The sequence below is a fragment of the Trichechus manatus genome, unplaced genomic scaffold (assembly GCF_000243295.1).
Source record: "Trichechus manatus latirostris isolate Lorelei unplaced genomic scaffold, TriManLat1.0 scaffold00003, whole genome shotgun sequence".
Lineage (NCBI taxonomy): Eukaryota > Metazoa > Chordata > Mammalia > Sirenia > Trichechidae > Trichechus > Trichechus manatus.
This window is the reverse complement of record NW_004443939.1, coordinates 17,720,584-17,732,994: the sequence shown is the minus strand read 5'-3', so window position 1 is coordinate 17,732,994 and position 12,411 is coordinate 17,720,584. Positions and strand designations below refer to the sequence as shown.

The 12,411-nt window shown below is 37.7% G+C and overlaps 1 protein-coding gene across 1 annotated transcript in view; it reads right to left on the bottom strand.

Annotated features, from left to right (window-relative positions):
• Positions 1-259: 259 nt before the first annotated feature.
• CTH (cystathionine gamma-lyase) overlaps positions 260-12,411 on the bottom strand; it is a 24,195-nt gene continuing 12,043 nt past the window's right edge. The window contains exons 6-12 of the mRNA XM_004369053.2: positions 10,289-10,346; positions 9,743-9,820; positions 8,300-8,452; positions 6,302-6,423; positions 4,638-4,690; positions 882-1,020; positions 260-641 (exon numbers count right to left, since the gene is read on the bottom strand). Of these exons, the coding sequence (XP_004369110.1) occupies positions 621-641; positions 882-1,020; positions 4,638-4,690; positions 6,302-6,423; positions 8,300-8,452; positions 9,743-9,820; positions 10,289-10,346 (624 nt within the window). The 3' untranslated portion in view covers positions 260-620. The remainder of the gene's footprint in view (positions 642-881; positions 1,021-4,637; positions 4,691-6,301; positions 6,424-8,299; positions 8,453-9,742; positions 9,821-10,288; positions 10,347-12,411) is intronic.

Here is a 12,411-nt window from a genome sequence, read left to right as displayed (position 1 = left end):
CGTGGAGTTGTTAACGAATGTCATAAAACAATATGTGTACTACTGTTTCATGAGAAACTATTTGTTCTGTAAACCTTCACCTGAAGTACAATAAAAAACTTTTAAAAAAAAATATTAAGTACAGACTTAAATCAGTAGAAATTCACAGTAGACGTTTCAAGTGTTTGATTTTTGGCTTATGGTAATAAAGTGTAAACCTTCGCTGTTTCCAACAATACGCAAAACTCACACCTGATTTAAGAACATTCATTTAATAATTTAAATTCTTCAGAAATCACCAAAAATGAATTACCATTGTATTGTAAATATGATCAAAATATATCTTAGGCTATGAAGAAAAGAACATGATCCCCAGAAGCAGCACAAATCTCACATCCTTCAAACTCAAATGGGTAGCAAAATAAAGAAAAAGATATTAACAGAATTGATCTGTCAATTACAATAAGAGAAACAAGAACCTGTTTTTAACACAGATGATCCCTGGAAAGGTACAGTTTCGAAAGGTAATGAGGTGCTTTAAAATTTTCACTTGAAAATTCTGGGAAGGCTCATTAATGTTCCATTTGATTATTCAGATGTGATCTTCTCAAGAAGCAGCTTCTAACAGCAGTTCTAGAATGCTAGTTGTGACTTGGAGGGTGCTGTATTAACATGGACAAGAAAAGTTTGTTATTAAATCTGCAGGCAAAGACTTCATCTCCTACAAGAAGTCTTCTCTGAATACTATCAGCCGTTTATACATCCTGTCTATTGTAGCAAGAGAAAAACTTTGATGTTCACAGTGAAATCACTCATCCACTTATTATCAACGTAGTGACCCTCACTCCCCAAGTTAAAACACAAACACACACACAAATAATAATAATAATAATAAAACTTACTGCTGCCTTCAAAGCTTGATCTAGATCCTCCAGTAGGTCTTTTTTATCCTCTAAGCCCACAGAGAGTCGAATCAATGTGTTGCTAATTCCAAGGACATCTCTGTCACTCTCTGGCACGGATGCATGGGTCATGATTGCCCTGAAAGAAAGAGCAAGCATGTTTCTGATCACCATATTGGGTCCATGGAGGCATATTTATGTCTCATGCACTGTAATTAGCTTCCATTTTCTTCTATTCCAAATAGCAAATGCTTTGTTCTTCCCCATAGTTTTTCACAGGCAAAAATGAGGAATTATTAAAAGTATCTCTTCTAATCACAATTCTAAGTGAAAACCAGGATCTTTCATCTGTGGGTAAGGCATGCTCAATCCAGAAGCGAAAGGTGCTAGTCAAGCACCCCATGCAGGCAAAAAAGGCACAGCCACCTGGGTGTGGATTTTAAGACCTGCCTGAAACACAGTTTGGCAAGAAGTCACACACCTCATGACTAACCCTGCTGGACAGCTACCCAAAACTCAGACTTACATGAGGCCTCTTAGACCAAGAGCCTGCCAGAATTAATTCTCTCTGCATCAACAGATCAATCCAGAGCTGGACCTTCTGAGGCAGATCAGGGAAAGACCACCCAGGATTATTAGTTTGCAGGAGGAATCCCAGTGTATAACCAATGACATAGAGACCCTGAAGGATTTTCCAAACTATCTAGCAACTCACTGTCATCATCAACATGTGCAAAGGTAAAGCACCTAGTATGTGTCAGGTACTAGAGTAAGATTTGGAAACCAAAAAGAATGCGATACTTTCTTTCCCCTAGATTATGAAGCGGGAGCTAAAGACTATGACAACTCACAATACAGAATAGTTGATAACAAATACCAAATCAGTTTAGCAATCTCTGTGGGCAGACGCATCATAAAGGAGAGGCTTGTAGCCTCACTAAGCCCTAACTCGTATATTGCTGCCAACACTCATCTTTTCCCTCCACACCACCAGCAAAAGTACTATCTAAGCTGTTTTCTCCTATCTCACTTCAGACCCATGGAAAGAAAAGCTCAGCTGTGGTCAAAGTAAATGGGTATCTTCTTTTATCATAATGAAGTTTTTACACACCAGTATCCTCCTTAAAATGTTCTGCCCTGATCAGGCTCTTAATTCCTTTAAAGAAAGTGCACATATAGAAATAAGAACTTAAGCTTCAGAAACTGACAGACTTGGGTATGAATCCCAGCTGCTCCACATACTGGTTGTGAGAACTTGTGAAAGTTACCTGTCCTCAGAGCCTAATTTTTTATTGAAATAATAATAGCTATCACTTACTGTACGCTTGGAGTCCCTGGGTGGTGCAAACATTTAACAAGCTTGGCTGCTAACAGAAAGGTTAGAGGTGACTTGGAAGAAAGGGCTGGTGATCTACTTTCAAACAAAAAAATCAGCTATTGAAAACCCTATGGAGCACAGTTCTACTCTAACACACATGGGGTCACCATGAGTCAGAATCTACTCAATGGCAAGTGGGGTAATACTGTATGCTTGTCATGAGGCAGGTACTCTACCTAGGTGATTTATGTGCATTAGTTCTTTTTTAAAATGAATAAAAATTGGTTAATTAAAATCTATCTCAGAAGTTTGGAACAAGCATTAATTTAAGGAACATGTATAAGGCACTTATAAGTACCTGGAATGTAGCAGATCCCTAATAAAAATAATTCATTGTAGTAGCTAGCACTTATTGGGTATTTAGTAGAAACCAAGGCATTAGTTTCAGGATTTTTTCCCCATGTTCTCATACAGTATTACCTACATTTGATGAAAGTTGGACATAGAATAGGTAATGTTTCTAAGGTCACAGAGCTAATATGTGCTGTTAGGCTGACCAGCTTAGTACACTTTGGCTCGGCTTCCTTCCTCCCTTATTTCAATGCTGCACTAGTTGCAGCAGAGTTGGGAGACACAGAATGAAGGGCAATAGAACAGACAAGCCCTGATCTCAACTCACTTGTCCACTGGCATTGGGGTTATAGCCTAAGCTGGAGCGTCTGGGGCCAAGCAAGTTGAAGCAAATCCCTAAATATATCAGAACAGAACCTTAAAGTTATTACACATTTTATTGCTATGAAAAATAAGCCCATTTTATATGCTGAGTGTGCCCTCTTGTGCATCCAGATTTATTAGCAGGAATCTTCTGGGAAGACTGATAGAAAGCTGTATGTGTTGTTTCAATTATTTTGATTCATTATTTGGGCATCTTATTGTTTTTAATTTTGTGAAACTGCCTGACCTCTCCCCATAAACTGTAAACTATTATGAGAGGGCAGGAAATGTACCCAAATTTTGGTAACATTCCTCAACACAGTGCTTCCAGAACATAGTTATTCCACAAATTTTTATGAAAATTAAAACATAGAAACATCCCATGTGCATGAGTACAGATGAAAATTATTAGGTAATGGTGTTGATTTACCCCTGCAATAATTACAATATATTGTCCTGTTGTTGTTGTTGTGTGCCGTTGAGTCGATTCCAGCTCATAACAACCCTATAGGACAGAGTTGAACTGCCCCAAGGAGTGACTGGTGGATTTGAACTGCTGATCTTTTGGTTAGCAGCTGAGCTCTTAACCACTCCGCCACCAGGGCATAGTAACATACAATAAAGATGCAGTTCAGGAGTGTTTGATGGGAGAGGTAATCAGTAAATTATAATCATTGTTTTTATGATTAACCCCATTTTATGGATTAAAAAACTGAGGTTCAAAGGTTAAGCAATTGGTAGAACCAGGTCTCAAATCCAGATGCTGGCTCCTTTTGCCTCCTATCACTGTTTCTGATACAAAGCCTTAAGTGTGAAGTTGCTAACAAATTTCCGTGTTATTTTTTATCATATCCCTGTGTAACATTTGCGTAAACCAGCTAACCTTTCTGGATCTTTGTTTCTCTGTCTATAAAATATAGTGTGGGACTGCACTATCTTAGACTGCTCTCTATTCTAATATCCTTTGGTGCTTTGATAAAATTAGATTAATCGACCAGTCAAGGGCCTGGAATACCAAGACAGATTTTGGATTTATTTTATGGACAACAATGGAGCCATGGCATATCTTTATTCCACAGAGAACAGAAAATAAATGGATTTCCCAGTGTCTAGCAGGACTCTTCTCTGATAACCAAGGGTGTGGAGGTGTTTTATCAGAGACACATTCTCTGTTTCTCAGGGAGCCTTGAAATCAGCTTTTCCAGTAATCTCTAACCAAGCTGAGTAGGGTATAGCACGTGGCCTTGGATCAGAGGTCAGAGATCCTAGGCTGCAATTACTGCTGGGATCTCTTTCAGGTAGAACAGGAAAGCAAGCAAAACATGGAAGGATGCAGCTCACTCATAAGTAGCCCACCATTAGATCTGGTGGCACAGTTTGTGCTCAACTACTAACCTAAAGGTTAGGGGTTTGAACCCACACAGTGGTACCATGAAAGAAAGGCCTAGAGATCTGTTTCTGTTAAGATTACAGACAAGAAAACCCTATGGAGTAGTTCTACTCTGTAACACATGGGATTGCCATGAGTCAGAACCGACTCAATGGCAACCGGTTTGGTTTGTTTTTTTTCCATTCTCACTGTGCTAGAGTCAATTCTGATTAGTCAGAGACATCCTGCTGTTAAGTAACTTGAGTTACCCCTGATTTTATCAGATTCATTTCCCAAACAATCATTAAAACTGACATCAAAGTTAAAATACTGAGAAAAACAGAAATATACTCACGGAAGCTCAGCAAGACTTTCATATCCTCCCAAGCTCTCAGCCAAAGTAAATATCTACAGCAAACAAAACATTAATTTCAATCTTCTGGTAAAATAAAAATACTAAAGTCTAAAAAATAAAGATTTTAAATAAAATGGCCCTGGGGCAGAGGATGGGGAACAGTAGTGACTATGAATACACTGCAAATTAAGCAAGAAACTCAGAGCAAAAATGAGAATAAAATCTCTAACAACGATTTCACCAGTTAGACATATTATGTGTAAACTTAAAATATTAAAAGTTGATCAAAGTGAATTTCCTATACCTTCCTGATTTGGCCCTATTCTTAATACGGAACATGAGCTCTAAAAGCCAGAATATTGCATTCGAGACCTAGCCCTGTGGTTACCTTTTAAATAAAAATCTCTAAATATTTACAAAATTATACATACTTACTTGTTAATATGTATCACTTATTAAATTAATACATCCACTTAACCCTCTAGGGGAGTAGAGAAAAAAAACATAGTTCTTGTATTTAGTGTTACAGTACCATAGAATTTTATGAATGTTTTTAACATATCTCTCACAATTACACTAAATTAGGTATATATTACTATCATTCTGATTTTAGAGGTGGACAAATTTGAGACACTAGGGTGGCTCTGACTACCCTAGCAGCATTCTATTTATTCTATTCATTACCACTTACCAGTTGCCGATTCCGACTCATGGCAACCCTGTGCGTGTCAGAGTAGAACTGTGCTCAATAGGATTTTCAATGGCTGAGTTTTTGGAAATACATTGCCAGGTTTGTCTTCCAAGGCACCTCTGGGTAGACTCAAACCACCAACCTTTCAGTTAGCAGCTGAATGTATTAACCATTTGCATCACCCAGGATTAGCTCTGTAGTATTTAAAACTGAGAGTCTATTGTAGGGGCTCAAGGTAAACCTAGATTATAAAGTTACACAGGCCTCTCACCCAGGGCCCTGAGAGTGTCCTACTTTTGTACAAATTAGAAATAAAGCTCTCCTTCCCGAACCCCAAGCAGATGTGGCCTGGGAGCACAGGCTTTAGAAAGCCATTGCTCCACTGGATTTCAGAATAGACTTTATGTATTGCTCTAATCGCACAATACTTGTAGGTTTCACAAAATATTTCATTTGTAAAAAGGATTCATTTTTAAATAAACGTGGGAAAACCCATGCATTAGAATATGCCATCTCTCACAAACTGATTGTGGTATGTGGAGAGTTAAGCAAATGAACATACTCAGATATCTGTTACTGTGCCATTATTGTTTCATGCCACTTTCCAACTCAATGAATTTCATGATAAAAAGGTTTTATTAGTGTGACCTGCACATACAAAAACATTAATCTGGGTAGGATGGGAGACAGAATGAACTGCTATAAGAAAGTTAGGAGGTCCCTAGGTGGTGCAAGCGGTTTGCTTCAGCTGCTAACTTAAAGGATGATGGTTTGAATGAACCCAGCATTGCTGTGGAAGAAAGTCCTGGCAAACTGCTTCTGTAAAAATTACAGACAAGAAAACACCATGAAGCAGTTCTACTCTGTAACACATAGGGTCGCCATGAGTCTGAATTGACTCAACAGCAACAGGTTTGGTTTGGTTTGAAGAAAGTCTTACTCTACAATTTAAAAACCTATTTTGAAAGTTTACCTTTAAGTTCTTGAGGAAAGTCTCAGCATGCTGAAGAGTGCCCTTAATATAGAAGGCAACCATCCCTGGACAACCTGTACACTGACGCTTTGCCAACTCATGCTGTGGATGAGAGGGTAGTCCTACAATTAAGGCATAATAAAGGCTTACTTCAGCGTCTGTTATGGATTAAGTTACATCACTACAAAAATATGTGTTGTAAATCCTAACCTCTATGCCTGTGATTGGAGCCCGGGTGACGCGGTGGTTAAGAGCTCGGCTGCTAACCAAAAGGCTGGCAGTTCGAATCTACCAGCTGCTCCTTGGAAACCCTGTGGGGCAGTCTTACTCCGTCCTATAGGGTCACTATGAGTCTGAATCGACTCGACGGCCATGCATTGGGTATTCGGCTTTTATGCCTGTGGTTATAATCCCATTTGGGAGGGTTGTCTTTGTTATGTTAATGATGCAGGATTTTGAGTCAATCTCTTTTGAGATATAAAAAGAGATTAAATAAGTGAGCAGAGAAAGAGATGGGGTAAGATAGATGCCAAGACACTTGGAGATCTTCAAGGAACCAGGAAGCAGAAGCTGAAGAGACAAGGACCTTCCTCCAGAGCTGACAGAGAAAGAAAACCTTCCCCTTGAGCTGGCACTCTGAATTTGGACTCCTAAACTGTGAGAAAATAAATTTGTTTGTTAAAGTCATCTGTTTGTGGTATGTCTGTTTTAGCAGCACTAGATAACTAAGACAGAGTCAAGCATCTAATTTAAGGAAAAAAAATTTCACTGTCCGCTTAAGTAAACTGCAAATAAGACTCATAATGAGCTTTGTGCCATACTCACACCTGACTACTTACTCTGGCCCCTGGTTATTTCTCCAGCTTCATTTTGATTCATCTTTTCTACCCTCACTATGCTCTAGCCACACAGCTATCTTTCTACCAACGGCACCACACTCTCTTTCATCTTAGAACTTTTGCCCATGCACATTCCTTTTAACCTGGAACACTCTCCCCAATGGCCACCCTCCTTATAAATTTACAGTTTATAATTATATCCTTCTTCAATTTTTTGCTTAATATCTGTCTAATACATTGGACTAGCTCCATGGGGAGGTATCTATGTTTCTTTTGCTAATAATTCGATCCCAGCTCCTAATACAAGCTTATCTCATTGTTAACATGTAATAAACATTTGTTGAATGAATCTGAAATGCCTTGTCAATGCCCTTCTTCCAAATGCTACCCATTCTTCAGGGCCCAGCTCAAACTCTTTTTCTTCCCTCCATTCAAAATATACCAGTCAACAGCTCTTTACATAGAGTGCAATAGGACATTTAATCTCTCTGTTTCTGCCTTGGCTTATCTAGGTTCCTTAAGGATAGGGACCAGTCTTAGTACTCCTATATACCCAAGACCACATGGATAGATACTCCAAAAGAATCTAAAATAGTTATTGACTTAGGTACTTAGACTGTCATAGATTAAAGGGCTTAAAAAGTAAATTCCAAGAGTAACATGTAAGTCTGCTAACTCTTTCCACATGTACATTTCTAGATGCTGGGGGAGGTGAAGGAATTCAAAAAGAAAGCATGAGAGCTTCAGGAGAATTTTAGTGGGTACATAGCAAGTCTCATCTTGGGACAAACCTATACCAGATAAAAGTTATAGCTAATGCAAAATAGCAGACTGACAAGATTATTATAAGTAAATCAACTGGAAAGTACAATCAGTGCAGCAAACTTGGAATAGCAGTACACAAGCTACAGACTAGTTTTCTAACATCCAGTCACCCACTAGACTATAGGAAACACGTGGCCAGAGACCATGTCTGTCTTCCTTATCACCTAACCCACCATAGTGCGTGACACATAACAGTGTTCAATAATAAATGAACAACATGAAATTATATGAAAAGCACCCAACTAACAAATAAATGCTACATAAACAGGATGCTTAGAATAATCCTTAGAATCCTAGTCCAAGGCATATCTGCTTAGAAATCAGATTAACATACCAGGATAAACAACTTTTTCTACCCGAGGATTAGATTCCAGAAACTGAGCAGCTGCCATTCCATTTTCAAAATGCTTATCCATTCGTACATGTAGAGTCTTCAGACCTCTATTGCAGAGGTAACAGTCAAGAGGAGATGGAACTGCTCCAAGAGCTGCAAAATGAACACATCCCGGGTTAGTTTTAGGGAGGGGTTAACCCAGAAAAATCTAACCCCTCTTTTTCATTATTGTGGCTTTGAGACGGTAGCTACAAAGTCCAATAAGTTTGGACTTTAAGTTTCAGAAGGAAAAAGTAATGTTTCAAATCAGAAGCATAAGAATGAAGCGTAAAATGCACTTAGAGAAATATGCTTTAAAATTGGAGGAGAAACAAATATATTAAAACTAAATATAAACATTCAGAAGAAACTAAATATAAACACTTGCATTCTACTTCCAAAAAATCAGCCATTGAAAACTCTATGGAGCACAGTTCTACTCTGACGCACATGGTCTGACACACACGGGGTTGCCATAAGTCAGAATAAACTTAACGGACAATTGTTTTTTGTTTCTTTAATACAAACATAAAGATACGAACTTTTCAAATATGAATATAAATAGTCCCTTCATAGTGAATATTCTATGATTTTAATGAAATGACATAGTGCAGTTTAACCCTGCATTTCTTTGAAAAAGTATTAGAATATAAAGAGAAAAATAGCAGTTCAGTTCCCATTGTTAATAAATGTTCTACACAACATTCTATTTAGCCTTTGTCTGAAGCAGCCTATGATTGCACATGCCTCCAGGCATGTACACCTCATTCCTACTTTTTATAAATAAACAACATTTATCGAGCAATAAGTTTTGGTTTCTCTCTTTAGTGTCCCTTTCACTTTAATTCCTATTTCCTAGAAGAGTATTTTCATTCCTAATTATGTTTTCATCTTACCTGTCTGCCAATTGTAAATCTCTTTAAATAAACCCTTATCCATACTTAAGAAAAGCCAGACAATACAAACAGGAAATGGTGTTTAGACATCTATTGAAAAATATGTCTTTACCTTAAGTACTATTTAAAATTAACTACCATTCCAGATATAAAAGGCATAGTACACGGAAGCCATTTTTTCAAATTTTTTTTACAAAGAAAAAAATCCATTAAGTCTTAAAACTAAAAATGTACTTGAGCTTTACCAAATTATGATCCAAGGTAACATGGATATGAAAATAACACCACTCTTTCCTTATGTCGTAAAGCCTTTTGTAAAAGTGTGCTTAAACTATAATATTTTCATAATTCGATTTTTTCGACTTCCTCTAAAAATCAGAATTATCTGCCTCTATTTCTCATTTCTTCACAAAGTATTAGAATGCTAGCATTTCACAACACTTAGAGGACATGTAAATATCAAAGATATTTGTGAGCAGAGGGGGAATCTGGACTTCTTAATACTTACAGTTTTGTAAGAAACGGAGCCTATTATGGAGATTCTCAGAATTAACAGACACTAAGCCCATTACAACATCACTGTGGCCTGTAACAAATAAGCAAAAAAAAATAAATGTTAAGTTAAACAATTTCTGTTTATACTTCATTTTATTATTTTTTTTTAAAGTGACTTTCGCTTAAAAAAATTCTCAGAGAAAAAGCCCTATAAAATAAGGCTAAGTAAATTCGATTCAATTTAATAGTAGCAAAAGCAATACATAAAATGATAAAATAAAAATCATATAAAAAGTAAATGCTTCTTTTTAAGCCATCATCCAGTTAAAAATATAAACTTCTATAGTAAATTTTAATCCTCTCCTTCTAAATAATGAGACTAGTTTCTCTACTATAAGTGAAATCCCATATTTAATCAGAACTTTTTTTTTCTTTCCACATGAGGCACAGAGAAAATCTGAATAAAAGTAGAAGAAAAGGGATCAAATTGTCAAGCCCTATGCTATTTTCATTTACCCATGGAAAAGAACTTTCAAAGTATAGACTGTGCCTATCTTACCGTTCATATATTTTGTTGCTGAATACATGCAAATATCAGCTCCCAGAGACAAAGGCCGCTGAAAGGGATGAAAGATTTTTTATTTTAAATGAAAAACCATTTGAAAATATGCTTCATTACTCACCTATTTGCTATTACAAATTCCATTCTCATTCCAATCAGTACTAACTTTTCAAAAATAAATACACCTTAAAAATTTCTGGGACCTCTGATACTATCTTCCTCATTTCTCCCTCCCACACATAAAAGTACGGAGTATTGGATTCAGTATTCAATCAGCAGGCACAAGTGTATGGAAAAAGCAGATAAACCCAGGTCAATGAGTCTCCTGAACCTGTTTATTAGAGCCCCTAAATTTATTACCTGCAGCAGACACGTTGGCATTTTATGACTCATCTAAACACATAAAATAGTCTCCATAAACATTCAGCAATTCTTATGTCAATAAGTATAAAATTAATCTGCTTAGATTTTTAGTCATTTAAACCTAACAATATATGTTGCGATCATTCGCATTTGGTTTGCCAAGATCTTCACTCTTAATTACTCTTTTATTATGCTAGTTTTGCTAAGTGTAAAGTCACTTATAAAGAAATTCATTTGAGTTGTTTTCCCACCCAATTTTTCTGCATCTTAAAATGTCTGTTTACATCGATTCACCAACTTTTCACTAAACAATATATCATCGATATCTTTCCTTTTCCATTTTCTTTAAAACAAATGTGTGTGTGTGTGTGTGTGTGTGTTTGGAAGTCTTTGGAAGGTGTTAGTAGAGGGAGCGATAGGACCTTTTCCTTTAAGGTGTTCCAAAAACAGGACGTTTTTTAAGTAAGGTACTGCCCAAAGCACTCTCTACATATGTGTTTGCTCATCTCTGGGGTCAAACCAGATGACGCCTAAAGTCTCCTCCAGCTTTAACATTCTTTACACTCTATGGCCAAAAGGGGTGGGGGCGGGGACTCAGCAGCAAACATCTGTTGATCTCTGTATGTGCCAAAAAACAGGCTAAATACATAACACAACCCAGTGAAGCAGTATACAAAATACCCCAATAAAATCAGTACTTTTATGACTCTCCTCGTACAAGTGAGAAAAAGAAACTAAGAAAAGTGAAATGATCATTTAGATTAAAAAGTTGGTAGAGACGGGATTCACACCCAGATTGCCTGACTCCAGAGACTCTCCTCTGAAACTTTACACTGGTATGCCCATTTTGTCTTTTGTGAGACTAACAGAAGGCCAGGAGACAAAGGGCAGGGAAGAAAGAGAATATATTCAGTTTTCATGTGGCTAAGACAAGGAGAGGACCTTTTCAGGAGAAGACTTGCTTTGTGAAACCAATATACCTGGTAGACAAGTGGCTACCAAGGGATGGTGTGGTTCTGATGATTCAGCTGGAATGCATCAAAGTGAGGGGAAGTAAATTCCAATCCCTGGCATAAGGAATAAGATGTAGGCTTCAGAAAGGCAGAAAAACTGAACCTATTTTAGTGACGGTAACAGGAGGAAGAGGGCTAAGCCTGTTGAGTAACCTGGGCAGGCCGAGGCTAAAAATTTCATGTGTTCTCTTTCAGAATGCACAGGACTCACTGTGACTCAGCTAAAGAGATCCTTTGATATATGAGCTGGCCTAATGTAAGCAGCATATGGATTATGGAGTTGGAATAAAGAATCCAAGAGTGAAAATCATCTGTAGCAAATACATGATGCCAGGGGGTTTTCACTTGGAAACAGACTGCTTTACCTGATATAAGAAGCAGTTAAAGATTTATCATAAGCCACAGAAGATGGCTCATGAAGCTTCTGAATACAATATAGCCAGGAACTGCATTTCAGGAAAGGAAAATAAAACATGGTAGTGTCTTCTGCCTCCACCAGCCTGAGTCCAGTACAGCTAGATGGAGATGGTGCCCGGCTACCACCACTGACTGCTCTGACCAGGATCACAGCAGAGGGTTCTGGAGAGAGCTGGAGAAGGATGTAGAACATAATTCTAACTCACAAAAAAGAAAGACCAGATTTACTGACCTAAAGGAGACTGGAGAAACCCCGAGAGTATGGCCCCCAGACACCCTTTTAGCTCAGTGGTGAAGTTACCTCTGAGGTTCAGCATTCAGCCTGGG